General features: G+C 46.5%; 1 protein-coding gene across 4 annotated transcripts in view; it reads left to right on the top strand.

Moving 5' to 3' along the window:
- The window catches only part of LOC140211464 (UDP-glucuronosyltransferase 2A1-like), a 202,022-nt gene that overhangs the window by 187,034 nt on the left and 1,640 nt on the right, over window positions 1-13,348 (top strand). For all 4 annotated transcript variants that reach the window (XM_072281170.1, XM_072281173.1, XM_072281169.1 and 1 more), the window contains 2 exons: window positions 7,833-7,920; window positions 9,271-9,490. In XM_072281170.1, coding sequence (XP_072137271.1) covers window positions 7,833-7,920; window positions 9,271-9,490 — 308 coding nt within the window. The remainder of the gene's footprint in view (window positions 1-7,832; window positions 7,921-9,270; window positions 9,491-13,348) is intronic.

Below are 13,348 nucleotides of genomic sequence, written 5' to 3'. Positions count from 1 at the left end.
CCCCTCTCTGGTAGCAGACCTATCTCACCAGCGATCAAAAGGCTGTCTCCCCTCTCTTGTAGCAGAGCGATCCCACCAGCGATCAAAAGGCAGTCTCCCCTCCCTGGTAGCAGAGCAATATCACCAGCGATCAAAAGGCAGTCTCCCCTCTCTGGTAGCAGACCTATCTCACCAGCGATCAAAAGGCAGTCTCCCCTCTCTGCTAGCAGACCAATCTCACCAGCGATCAAAAGGCAGTCTCCCCTCTCTGGTAGTAGACCTATCTCACCAGCGAACAAAAGGCAGTCTCCCCTCTCTGTTAGCAGAGCGATCCCACCAGCGATCAAAAGGCAGTCTCCCCTCTCTAGTAGCAGAGCGATCCCACCTGTGATCAAAAGGCAGTCTCCCCTCTCTGGTAGCAGAGCAATCCCAGCAGTGATCAAAAGGCTGTCTCCCCTCTCTGGTAGCAGACCAATCCCACCAGTGATCAAAAGGCAGTCTCTCCTCTCTGGTAGCAGAGCAATCCCAGCAGCGATCAAAAGGCAGTCTCCCCTCTCTGGTAGCAGACCAATCTCACCAGCGATCAAAAGGCAGTCTCCCCTCTCTGGTAGCAGATCAATCACACCAGGGATCAAAAGGCAGTCTCCCCTCTCTTGTAGCAGAGCGATCCCACCAGTGATCAAAAGGCAGTCTCCCCTCTCTGGTAGCAGAGCGATCCCACCAGCGATCAAAAGGCAGTCTCCCCTCTCTGGTAGCAGACCAATCCCACCAGTGATCAAAAGGCAGTCTCCCCTCTGTGATAGTAGAGCAATTCACCAGCGATCAAAAGGCAGTCTCCCCTCTCTGGTAGCAGAGCGATCCCACCAGCGATCAAAAGGCAGTCTCCCCTCTCTGGTAGCAGAGCGATCCCACCAGCGATCAAAAGGCAGTCTCCCCTCTCTGGTAGCTGACCAATCCCACCAGCGATCAAAAGGCAGTCTCCCCTCTCTGGTAGCAGAGCAATCCCACCAGCGATCAAAACGCGGTCTCCCCTCTCTGGTAGCAGAGGAATCTCACCAGCGATCAAAAGGCAATCTGGCCTCTCTGGTAGCAGACCAATCCCACCAGTGATCAAAAGGCAGTCTCCCCTCGCTGGTAGCAGATGAATCTCACCAGCGATCAAAAGGCAGTCTCCCCGCTCTGGTAGCAGACCAATCCCACCAGCGATCAAAAGGCAGTCTCCCCTCTCTGGTAGCAGAGCAATCCCACCAGCGATCAAAAGGCAGTCTCCCCTCTCTTGTAGCAGAGCGATCCCACCAGCGATCAAAAGGCAGTCTCCCCTCTCTGGTAGCAGAGCGATCCCACCAGCGATCAAAAGGCAGTCTCCCCTCTCTGGTAGCAGACCAATCCCACCAGTGATCAAAAGGCAGTCTCCTCTCTCTGGTGGCAGACCTATCTCACCAGCGATCAAAAGGCAGTCTCCCCTCTCTGGTGGCAGACCTATCTCACCAGCGATCAAAAGGCAGTCTCCCCTCTCTGGTAGCAGAGCAATCCCACCAGCGATCAAAGGGCAGTCTCCCCTCTCTGGTAGCAGAGCAATCCCACCAGCGATCGAAAGGCAGTCTCCCCTCTCTGGTAGCAGACCAATCACACCAGTGATCAAAAGGCAGTCTCACCTCTCTGGTAGCAGACCCACCAGCGATCAAAAGGCAGTCTGCCCTCTCTGGTAGCAGAACGATCACACCAGCGATCAAAAGGCACTCTCCCCTATCTGGTAGCAGACCAATCTCACCAGCGATCAAAAGGCAGTCTCCGCTCTGTGATAGTAGAGCAATCCACCAGCGATCAAAAGGCAGTCTCCCCTCTCTGGTAGCAGAGCAATCCCACCAGCGATCAAACGGCAGTCTGCCCTCACTGGTAGCAGACGAATCTCACCAGCGATTAAAAGGCAGTCTCCCCTCTCTGGTAGCAGAGTGATCCCACCAGCGATCAAAAGGCAGTCACCCCTCTCTGGTAGCAGACCAATCCCACCAGTGATCAAAAGGCAGTCTCCCCTCTCTGGAAGCAGAGCGATCCCACCAGCGATCAAAAGGCAGTCTCCCCTCTCTGGTAGCTTAGCGATCCCACCAGCGATCAAAAGGCAGTCTCCCCTCTCTGGTAGCTGACCAATCCCACCCGCGATCAAAAGGCAGTCTCCCCTCTCTGTTAGCAGACCAATCTCACCAGCGATCAAAAGGCAGTCTCCCCTCTCTGGTACAGAGCAATCCCACCAGCAATCGAAAGGCAGTCTCCCCTCTCTGGTAGCAGAGCGATCCCACCAGCGATCAAAAGGCAGTCTCCCCTCGCTGGTAGCAGAGCAATCCCACCAGCGATCAAAAGGCAGTCTCCCCTCTCTGGTAGCAGACCAATCACACCAGTGATCAAAAGGCAATCTCCCCTCTCTGGTAGCAGAGCAATCACACCGGCGATCAAAAGGCAGTATCCCCTCTCTGGTAGCAGAACGGTCACACCAGCGATCAAAAGGCAGTCTCCCCTCTCTGGTGGCAGACCAATCTCACCAGCGATCAAAAGGCAGTCTCCCCTCTCTGACAGTAGAGCAATCCACCAGCAATCAAACGGCACTCTCCCCTCTCTGGTAGCAGACCTATCTCACCAGCGATCAAAAGGCAGTCTCCCCTCTCTGGTAGCAGACCAATCTCACCAGCGATCAAAAGGCAGTCTCCCCTCTCTGGTAGCAGACCTATCTCACCAGCGATCAAAAGGCAGTCTCCCCTCTCTGGTAGCAGACCAATCACCCCAGCGATCAAAAGGCATTCTCCCCTCTCTGGTAGCAGAGCAATCCCACCAGTGTTCAAAAGGCAGTCTCCCCTCTCTTGTAGCAGAGCGATCCCACCAGTGATCAAAAGGCAGTCTCCCCTCTCTGGTAGCAGAGCAATCTCACCAGCGATCAAAAGGCAGTCTCCCCTCTCTGGTAGCAGACCAATCCCACCAGCGATCAAAAGGCAGTCTCCCCTCTCTGGTAGCAGACCTATCTCACCAGCGATCAAAAGGCTGTCTCCCCTCTCTTGTAGCAGAGCGATCCCACCAGCGATCAAAAGGCAGTCTCCCCTCCCTGGTAGCAGAGCAATATCACCAGCGATCAAAAGGCAGTCTCCCCTCTCTGGTAGCAGACCTATCTCACCAGCGATGAAAAGGCAGTCTCCCCTCTGTGCTAGCAGACCAATCTCACCAGCGATCAAAAGGCAGTCTCCCCTCTCTGGTAGTAGACCTATCTCACCAGCGAACAAAAGGCAGTCTCCCCTCTCTGTTAGCAGAGCGATCCCACCAGCGATCAAAAGGCAGTCTCCCCTCTCTAGTAGCAGAGCGATCCCACCTGTGATCAAAAGGCAGTCTCCCCTCTCTGGTAGCAGAGCAATCCCAGCAGTGATCAAAAGGCTGTCTCCCCTCTCTGGTAGCAGACCAATCCCACCAGTGATCAAAAGGCAGTCTCTCCTCTCTGGTAGCAGAGCAATCCCAGCAGCGATCAAAAGGCAGTCTCCCCTCTCTGGTAGCAGACCAATCTCACCAGCGATCAAAAGGCAGTCTCCCCTCTCTGGTAGCAGATCAATCACACCAGCGATCAAAAGGCAGTCTCCCCTCTCTTGTAGCAGAGCGATCCCACCAGTGATCAAAAGGCAGTCTCCCCTCTCTGGTAGCAGAGCGATCCCACCAGTGATCAAAAGGCAGTCTCCCCTCTCTGGTAGCAGACCAATCCCACCAGTGATCAAAAGGCAGTCTCCCCTCTCTGGTAGCAGAGCGATCCCACCAGCGATCAAAAGGCAGTCTCCCCTCTCTGGTAGCAGAGCGATCCCACCAGCGATCAAAAGGCAGTCTCCCCTCTCTGGTAGCAGAGCAATCCCACCAGCGATCAAAAGGCAGTCTCCCCTCTCTGGTAGCAGAGCAATCCCAGCAGTGATCAAAAGGCAGTCTCCCCTCTCTGGTAGCAGAGCGATCCCACCAGTGATCAAAAGGCAGGCAGCTGGCAGTCAGTTTCTGTATTCACCTTGATGTTTCAATCTTCCTTGTTGCTTTAATCAGCGAACAATGGAAGCTTTAATCACTCTTCAGCCTTCTCTGCCTCCTGGAATCCTCTTGGAGACTGCAGTGCACTAAAACACCCAAATTGTCTCCAAACTGTAAATCACAGTTCCAGGATCACAGTCAAGATGAAAAACAAACATAAAAAACCTAAAAGAAGTGAAATATATGGTCTCATGATCTATCCAGAAGTGTTGGCCGAAGGAGTGTTGTACACAGGAGCTTGAATAGCATTGGCATCACTTGAAAAGTACAACATTCTGAATTCAGATGTGGCTACCTTGATTCATGTTCATGGGTCAAACTAGGTGACTAGGGGGAGGCGTCACGTAATGACGTAGGATTGAGACATGTAAATCCAGCTCTCTGGTAAAAAATCAGCGAAGTACAGTTTAAACAAAGTAAAGTTAATAAATACTTTCCAAAAGCTACTTATAAACTTCGTAAGACTACTGTACGATATGCCTCAAAAACCGCAACAGAAACAGTCTGTTGTTGTGAAGTCGCCGCGAGATGGGAAGGGAAAAGGGCCTACTGCAGCGATGGAGCCTCGGATTCAGGTTGAATCTCCTTCAGAGGAGACACATTTTATCTCTGGTGTAGAAGAATGGGGAGCAATGGCGGCGGTAGCGGTTTCTCGGAAGAAGATTCCGGAATTGCGCATGCGCAAATTGACGCAATTTAAGCTACAAGAACCAACGGCCACTGCAACTGAAAGTGACTCAGAGTCAGACTTGGATATCGCAGAGAATACAGATGAAGAAGAGGAGGAAGAACTGGAAAAGACTGGAAGTAAAGGAGACGACGGAGACATAAGAGAGGCTTTATTGCAATTAACGGCTGAACTAAGAAAATTAAGAACAGAGCTTAGAGACATGAAGATGTGCTATGATAAAGCTATGAAGAGACAGGAGAAAATGGATAAGAAACTTCAGAAGATGGAAAGAACAATGGAGCATATTAACGATAGAGTGGAAAAAACAGAAAATAATGTGCTTGTCTGGAACACGGAAAGAAATTGACTCTTGGAGAAAGTGGACATGTTGGAAAATTTTAGTAGACGTAATAACATTAAAATTGTTGGTCTTAAAGAAGGTACAGAGGGAGATAATCTAATAGAATTTTTTCAAAGATGGATCCCGAAAACCTTGCAAATAAAAGAGGAAGACTGATCAATTGAAATTGAGTGGGTACATAGAGCTCTAAGACCAAAACCACAAGATGACCAATATCCACGATCAATTTTAACAAAATTCTTAAGATTTCAGGACAAAGAAAGGATTCTACAGGCAGCTGCCCAAGCTGCCAAGAAGAGAAAAGGGCCACTGATGATAGAAGGGAAGAAAATTTTTTTCTACCCTGACATAAGTTATGAACTTCTGAAAAGAAGGAAGAAGTTTAATCTAGTGAAAAAAGCCCTATGGGACCACGGTTATCAATTTATATTGTGTTATCCTGCAACCTTGAAGATTTTTTTGCCTGGTGGAGAAAAAAGATTTTTTGACGATTACCGGAAAGCGGAGGAGTTTGTGCGAGATTCTTTGAATATACACCAGATACAAGAACAATCTTAGGGGAGTGAGATGGATTGAAGATGAAGACTGGATCAAGGATTAGGCCTGTTGAATTCTTAGGCGGATGAATATATAAATATATTATTAATTATATGAGGGAGGGGAAGAAAGGTTGAAATTTGAGGAATATTAGCTGGGAATAATAACATTAATTTTTTTCTATATATAAATAATTTTTTTGTTATGGGGGAGCTGGAAGAAACACTGACCAATCGCTACGTTATTCATGTGTGCAAGCGTGGCAACAGCCACGACCCGCACAATGGAGGGGGGTAGTGTTGTGTATCTTTTCATTCACAACATTAGTTGGGGGGTATTTTGTTTTTTCTTTTTTTGTGTCTTATCTATCTTTTTTTCTTTTTGCCTGAATGATTGGGAGGGAAACACATAGCAAGATGGTGAAGTTCAAAGAGATTTCCCAGGGAACTATGAGAGTTGAGAAGCTAAGTAATGTTTTAGATTTTAAGAGATAAATATGTAACATTTTCGAATATTTGGAGCCCTTATTTATAGCTCCGATGATGAAGATCTTGGTTCCTTGGGGGAAAGTAACAAATATATATTAAATTTATTTTTATCCCATGGAGCATGTGCAAACCTTCCAATATTCAGGCGGTTCCTTCTTTTTCTTTTTTTTTCTTTTCCTTTTAGGTAGGAGTATATATGGGGGGGAAGGTTAAGAGGAGGGGGGAGGGTAGATTTTTTTTTCTCATGTATCACTTTGAAAACTCAATAAAAATTATATTGAAAAAAAGGTGACTAGGGAGAATGAGAAAACAATAGTCTCTGCTCCATTATCTGAGGAAGAAAAGTGAAGCAATATCTGGGAAAGAGGTTTTCTGTTTGTCCGTTTCCCAAGGAACCTCAGCACAATATTAAACAATAAATATTCTGTAGTAATAATTTCTGTACACTGCAACCTTTTCTAAAATTCTGCTCCTCAGGCCTCAGCATAACTTCAAATTAACGTGGAATTGCAAACGTACCCAGATCTTTCACATCATTTGAGGAGTCTATCTCAATTTTCAAAGAAAACATGTCCAAGTCTCATTAAGTGTGATATTTACACACTTAATCATGAAAGTAGAGATTTAGGTTGAGGAATAGAATGTAGAACATAGAACAGTACAGAACAGCAATAGGACCCAATACAGTTAGTAATCAAATGGCCAACTAAACTAATCTCCTCTGTCTACACAATGTCCATATACTCTGAGTGTGAATACAGATTGTGATCAGATCCTGGATCCTGGATTGGGGAGCATGCCTTCTGAAAACAGGTTGAGTGACCTCGGTCTTTTCTCCTTGGAGCAACAGAGGATGAGAGGTGACCTGATAGAGGTGTACAAGATAATGAGAGGCATTGGTCATGTGGGTAGTCAAAGGCTTTTTCCCAGGGTTGAAATGGTTGCCACAAGAGGACACAGGTTTAAGGTGCTGGGGAGCAGGTACAGAGGAGATGTCAGGGGTAAGTTTTTTACGCAGAAAGTGGTGAGTGCGTGGAATGGGCTGCTGGCAATGGTGGTGGAGGCGAATACGATAGGGTCTTTTAAGAGACTTTTGGATAGGTACATGGAGCTTAGAAAAATAGAGGGCTATGGGTAAGCCTAGTAATTTCTAAGATAGGGACATGTTTGGCACAACTTTGTGGGCCGAAGGGCCTGTATGGTGCTGTAGGTTTTCTATATTTCTAGATCTCTGTCAGATCTCCCTCAGCGCCTATTACTCCAGAGAAGACAAACCAAGTTTACCCAACCACTCATTGTAGCACATGCTCCCTCATCCAGGCAACATGCTGGTAAACCTCTTCTGCATCCTCTAAAAACCCTCGACATATGAGTGACCAGAATTATGTGCATTACTCCTGATGCAACTTAACCAGAGTTTTATAAAGTTGCAATATAATTTCCTGTAATCTTGCTGAGTATTGACAGAACTCTCCGCCTTTTATTTCAGATCCCTGTATTTTCCTTATTGCCTTGCTGTTTAGGGTCTGATTAGTCCTTGACATGTATCTTCCAACTCTCCCATACAGAGGTATTCTACAATTATGACTTCTTCCTCTCCAGCACCTCCACTGGACCCTGCATCATGAACACGGCAGCCAGTGCATTTGCAGTCTCTGTTACAGATACCAGACGTACTTCCATGTACCTGTTCTGCTGCCAGTCCCCTAAGCACCGCATCAGACCCAGGTTTTCGATTCATTCTCATATCTTTTAGGTTATTTGGAGATACGCTGGAAAAAAACCAAGGACACTGGCATCTAATACAAGGTTGTATGATTGGCTTCCTCAGAATGACTTACTTGGTAAGAGCCTGAGTATTGTGTGTGTGATGGGCTGGAAACAGATGGGGGTCCATGGGTCAGATTGGATGTGATGGGCTGGGAACAGATGGGTGTCCATGGGTCAGATTGGATGTAGTTGGCTAGGAACAGATGGGTGTCCATGGGTCAGATTGGATGTGATGGGCTGGGAGCAGATGGGTGTCCATGGGTCAGATTGGATGTGATGGGCTGGGAACAGATGGGTGTCCATGGGTCACATTGGATGTGATGGGCTGGGAGCAGATGGGTGTCTATGGGTCAGATTGGATGTGATGGGCTGGGAGCAGATGGGTGTCCATGGGTCAGATTGCATATGATGGGCTACGAACAGATGGATGTCCATGGGTCAGATTGGATGTGATGGGCTGGGAACAGATGGGTGTCCATGGGTCAGATTGCATATGATGGGCTATGAACAGATGGATGTCCATGGGTCAGATTGGATATGATGGGCTGTGAAGAGATGGATGTCCATGGGTCAGATTGGATGTGATGGGCTGGGAACAGATGGGTGTCCATGGGTCAGATTGGATGTAGTGGGCTAGGGACAGATGGGTGTCCATGGGTCAGATTGGATGTGGTGGGCTGGGAACAGATGGGTGTCCATGGGTCAGATTGGATGTGGTGGGCTGGGAACAAATGGGTGTCCATGGGTCAGATTGGATGTGGTGGGCTGGGAACAGATGGTTGTCCATGGGTCAGATTGGATGTGGTGGGCTGGGAACAGATGGAATGTGTTAGCCTAGCATCTCTGCTCAAGATTGGGAAATGGTGCATAAACCCACCTTTTCTAATGTGAGATGCAGCCTGGCTCTCCTTTGAACTGCAGCTTGAGCTTGCAAGGTATACAATGACATACCGTAATGAGCACGTGGTCTTGTAGTTTTGTTACTGGACCACCAAGTATCGCTCGGAACCATTGATCCAGAATGAACAGGTTGATCACACTATGATAGCTGGGAAATTCAAATTTACTCTGAGTGGTAAATCTAAAAAATCCAGAATTTGAAAATATACAGTCAAAGTTATAGTATCCCAACACTATAGTTGCTGTAACATTTCATCAGGTCCATGTAGGGAGGGGGAGTTGCCTTCTTCCTCAGACGGCCCTGTATGTTACATCAGACTCAATATTGCAAACGTTAACTCTCACTGAAGTTCAGGATTGATTTGAGACAGATGGTAACTCCTGGCCACGCTGGTAATGTCTACACACATGAACAAATAAATACAAGGGCTTTTTTATAACGATGAACACCATGCAATCAGTAGCCGATCAGTTCAGAAGTTACGGGGTTCAATTCATGGTCTTTGTCTTCTATGCGTTTTCAGGGCATCCCAAGACCAGAGCTTTCATCACTCATGGTGGCACCAACGGGATATATGAAGCTATCTATCATGGCATACCTATGGTCGGTATCCCTCTGTTTGCCGATCAGCCTGATAACTTGGCTCACATGAAAGTAAAAGGGGTTGCTGAGGTCCTTAATTTTGCCACGTTACGTGCACAGGATTTGGTTGATGCTCTTAACACTGTGATCAATGGAACAAGGTAAGAATAAAACACTGAGAGGAAGCAGATTAAACATTCAATTTATTGTAGAATATGGTGCATTGGCCTACCTGACAGAAAACTGTGCAAGGGCCTGAGACACACACTCAACACTTCTGAAACTGCTTCTTCCCCTCTGCCATCAGACTTCTGAATGGACAATGAACCCATGAACACTACCTTGGTAATTTTCTCCCTCTTTCTGCACTACTTATTTTCATGTTTTATTGTTCTACAACATTGAATCACAGTGGATTTAATTTGTTTTTCTTTACACTCATCAACAGAACAGACTCGTGTCAAAGAGAAAACAAATTTCTACAAATTGTTCTTAATTTATTACAATTATTAAACACAAAATAATTAATTGCATAATTACTCACCCCTTTCAACTCAGTATTTACTAGATGCACCTCTGGTAGCAATTACAGTCTTGAGTCTGTGTGGACAGGTCTCTATCAGCTTTACACATCTGGACTCCGCAATTTTTCCCCCGTACTTCTGTACAAAACTGCTCAAGCTCTGTTAGATTGCATGGGGATCATGAGTGAACAGCCCTTTTCTAGTCCACACACAAATTCTCAATTGGATTGAGGTCTGGACTCTGACTTGGCCACTCCAGGACATTAACTTTGTTGTTTTTAACACATTCCTGTGTAGCTTTGCCTTTATGTTTGGGGTCATAGTCTTGCTGGAAAAGAAATCTTCTCCCAAGTTGCAGTTCTCTTGCAGATTGTATCAGGTTTTCCTCCAGGTTTTCACCGTGTTTTGCTGCATTCATTTTGCCCTTGATCTTCACAAGCCTTCCATGGCCTGCTGCAGTGAAGCATCCCCACAGCATGATGCAGCCACCACCATGCTTCATGGTAGGGATAGCGTGATTTTGATGACGTGTGGTGTTTGGCTTACGACAAACATAGCATTTGTCTGATGGCCAAAAGGCTCAATTTTGGTCACATCAGACCATAGAACATTCTTCCAGCTGACTTCAGAGTCTCCCACATGCCATCTGGCAAACTCTAGCCAAGATTTCATGCTAGTTTTTTCAACAGTAGCTTTCTCTTTGCCACTCTCCCAGAAAGCTGCAACCGCTGAAGCACCTGGGTAACAGTTGTAGTATGTGCAGTCTCTCCCATCTCAGCCACTGAAGCTTGTAACTCCTCCAGAGTTGTCATGGGTCTCTTGGTGGCCTCCTTCACTAGTCCCCTTCTTGCACGGTCACTCAGTTTTTGAGAACGGCCTGCTCTAGGCAGATTTACAGCTGTGCCTTATTCTTTCCATTTCTTGACGATTGACTACTGTACTTCAAAGAATATTCAGTGACTTGGAAATTTTCTTGTATTCATCTCCTGACTTGTGCTTTTCAATAACCTTTTCGCAGAGTTGCTTGGAGTGTTTTTTTGTCTTCATGGTGTAGTTTTTGCCAGGATACTGACTCACCAGTAGTTGGATCCTTCCTTTCCCCACTTCATGTCCTCTCTCCCCCCCTCCCCATCCACTCTTGCCCATCCCCTCTCCCCTCTCCCAACTCTCCACTCCCCCTCCCACCTCTCCACCTCCACTTCTCCTTCCACTACTCCCTTCCTCTATTCCCCCCCCTTCCTCTTTCCCCCCCTTCCTCTTTCCCCTCTCCTCCCCACCAACTGGACTGGAGTGTGGTGTAGAGAGTTGGGAAATAAAACCCTCACTAGTTCTTTATCAAATGAAAACTAAATTACCCCCAAAAGTCTTATAGATTGTCAATAATGAAAGACAATATTGTGAATTAAATTAAACTTAATCCGTAAAGTTTTTAAATGAAAACTATCAACCCCAAAGCTAGTAACGCAGCCTGCATTTGCTTTCTTTCAACCAGTGTGCTTCACATTGTATAAGAATGTGTTCAACTGTTTCATAACGATGACAAAACTGGCGCACCCCAGAATGTTTCAGAAACATAGAAAACCTACAGCACAATACAGGCCCTTCGGCCCACAAAGTTGTGTCGAACATGCCCCTACCTTAGAAATTACTAGACTTCCCCATAGCCCTCTATTTTTCCAAACTCCTTGCACCTATCCAAAAGTCTCTTAAAAGACCTTATCGTATCCATCTCCATCCTTATTGTACAGGTCAGGCCTGCCCCAAGAGAGGTCCCAATGATCCAGAAATCTGAACCCCTGCCCCCTACTCCAATCCCTCAGCCACATATTTATCCTCCACCTCCACCTTTAATCTGTAAAGTTGTCTTACATACATTGTCTATTCCTTTACGCTGTGTCACGTGGCACAGGCAGTAATCCTGATATTACTACCCTTGTGGTCCTGCTTCTCAGTTTCTTTCCTAACTCCCTGCAGTCTGTTTTCAGGACCTCCTCCCTTTTCCTACCTATGTCGTTGGTACCAATGTGTACCATGACCTCTGGCTGTTCAGCTTCAAAACTTCAGGATATCACGGATGCGATCGCAAACATCCCAGACCCTGGCACCTGGGTGGCAAACATGTTTAGAGCATTGGCTGATTGGCAGGAGGGAGCGAGTGGGAATAAAAGGATCCTTGTCTAGTTAGCTGCCAGTGACTAGAGGTGTTCCGCAGGGGTTGGTGTTGGAACCATTTCTCTTTATGCTCTGTATAAATGATTTAGATGATGGAACAGATGGCTTTGTTGCCAAGTTTTCAGAGGATATCAGAGGGGCAGGTAGTGTTGAATAAACAGGTACAATGCAGAAGGATTGAGACAGATTAGGAGAATGGGCAAGAAAGTGACAAATGAAATACAATGTTGGAAAATGCACGGCCATGCACTTTGGTAGTAGAAATAAATGTGCGGACTATTTTCTAAATGGGGAGAAAATCTCGGAATCCAAGATGCAGAGGGACTTGAGAGTCTTTGTGTAGAACACCCTGATGGTTAACTTGCACGTTGAGTCGGTGGTGAGGAAGGCAAATGCTATGTTAGCGTTCATTTCAAGAGGTCTAGAACACAAGAGCAACGATGTGATGCTGAGGCTTTAGAAGGCACTGGTGATGCCCCACCTTGAGTATTGTGAATAGTTTTGGGCCCCTCATCTTAGAAGAGATGCGCTGGCTTTGGAGAGGATCCAGACGAGGTTCACAAGGATGATTCCAAGAATGAAAGATTTATCATACAAGGAACGTTTAATGGCTCCGGATCTCTACTCGCGGGAATTCAGAAGGATGAGGGGGGATCTCATTGAAACCTTTCGAATGTTGAAAGACCTAGACAGAGTAGATGTGGAAAGGATGTTTCCCATGGTGGGAGAGTCTAGGAAAGAGGGCACAGCCTCAGGATAGAGGAGCACCTTTTCAAAGCAGAGATGCGGAGAAATTTCTTTAGCCAAAAGGTGGTAAATTTGTGAAATTTGTTGCCACGTGCAGTTGTGGAGGTCAGGTCGTTGGGTGTATTCAAGGCAGAGATTGATAGGACATGGCATCAAAGATTACAGGGAGAAGGCCAGGAACTGGGGTTGAGGAGGAGATTAAAAAACAGGATCAGCCGTGATGGAGCAGCCTCGATGGGCCAGATGGCCTCATTTTGCTCCCATGTCTTATGGTCCTCTGGTCTCCCCTTAAGCCCATAATCTCCTAATTCTTAGCCCCACCAACCTGTTGGCTTCTGATTTGCCAAGTGGAAGTCTATATCCACAGTTGAAGCAGTTGGACCCTCCGGACACTGGTGTATTTTTACTGCAATCAATTGAAGCACCATGACTGCACACAGGTGATCTCCATTTAACTAATTATGTGACTTCTAGAACCAATTGGCGGCACCAGTGATGATTTGGTGTGCTGTATTAAAGGGGGTGAATTCATATGCAATCAATTATTTTGTGTTTTATATTTGTAATTAATTTAGA

Source organism: Mobula birostris, chromosome 17 (genome assembly GCF_030028105.1).
Source record: "Mobula birostris isolate sMobBir1 chromosome 17, sMobBir1.hap1, whole genome shotgun sequence".
NCBI lineage: Eukaryota > Metazoa > Chordata > Chondrichthyes > Myliobatiformes > Myliobatidae > Mobula > Mobula birostris.
The sequence above is the reverse complement of the archived record's forward strand: the minus strand, read 5'-3'. Positions and strand labels throughout refer to the sequence as shown.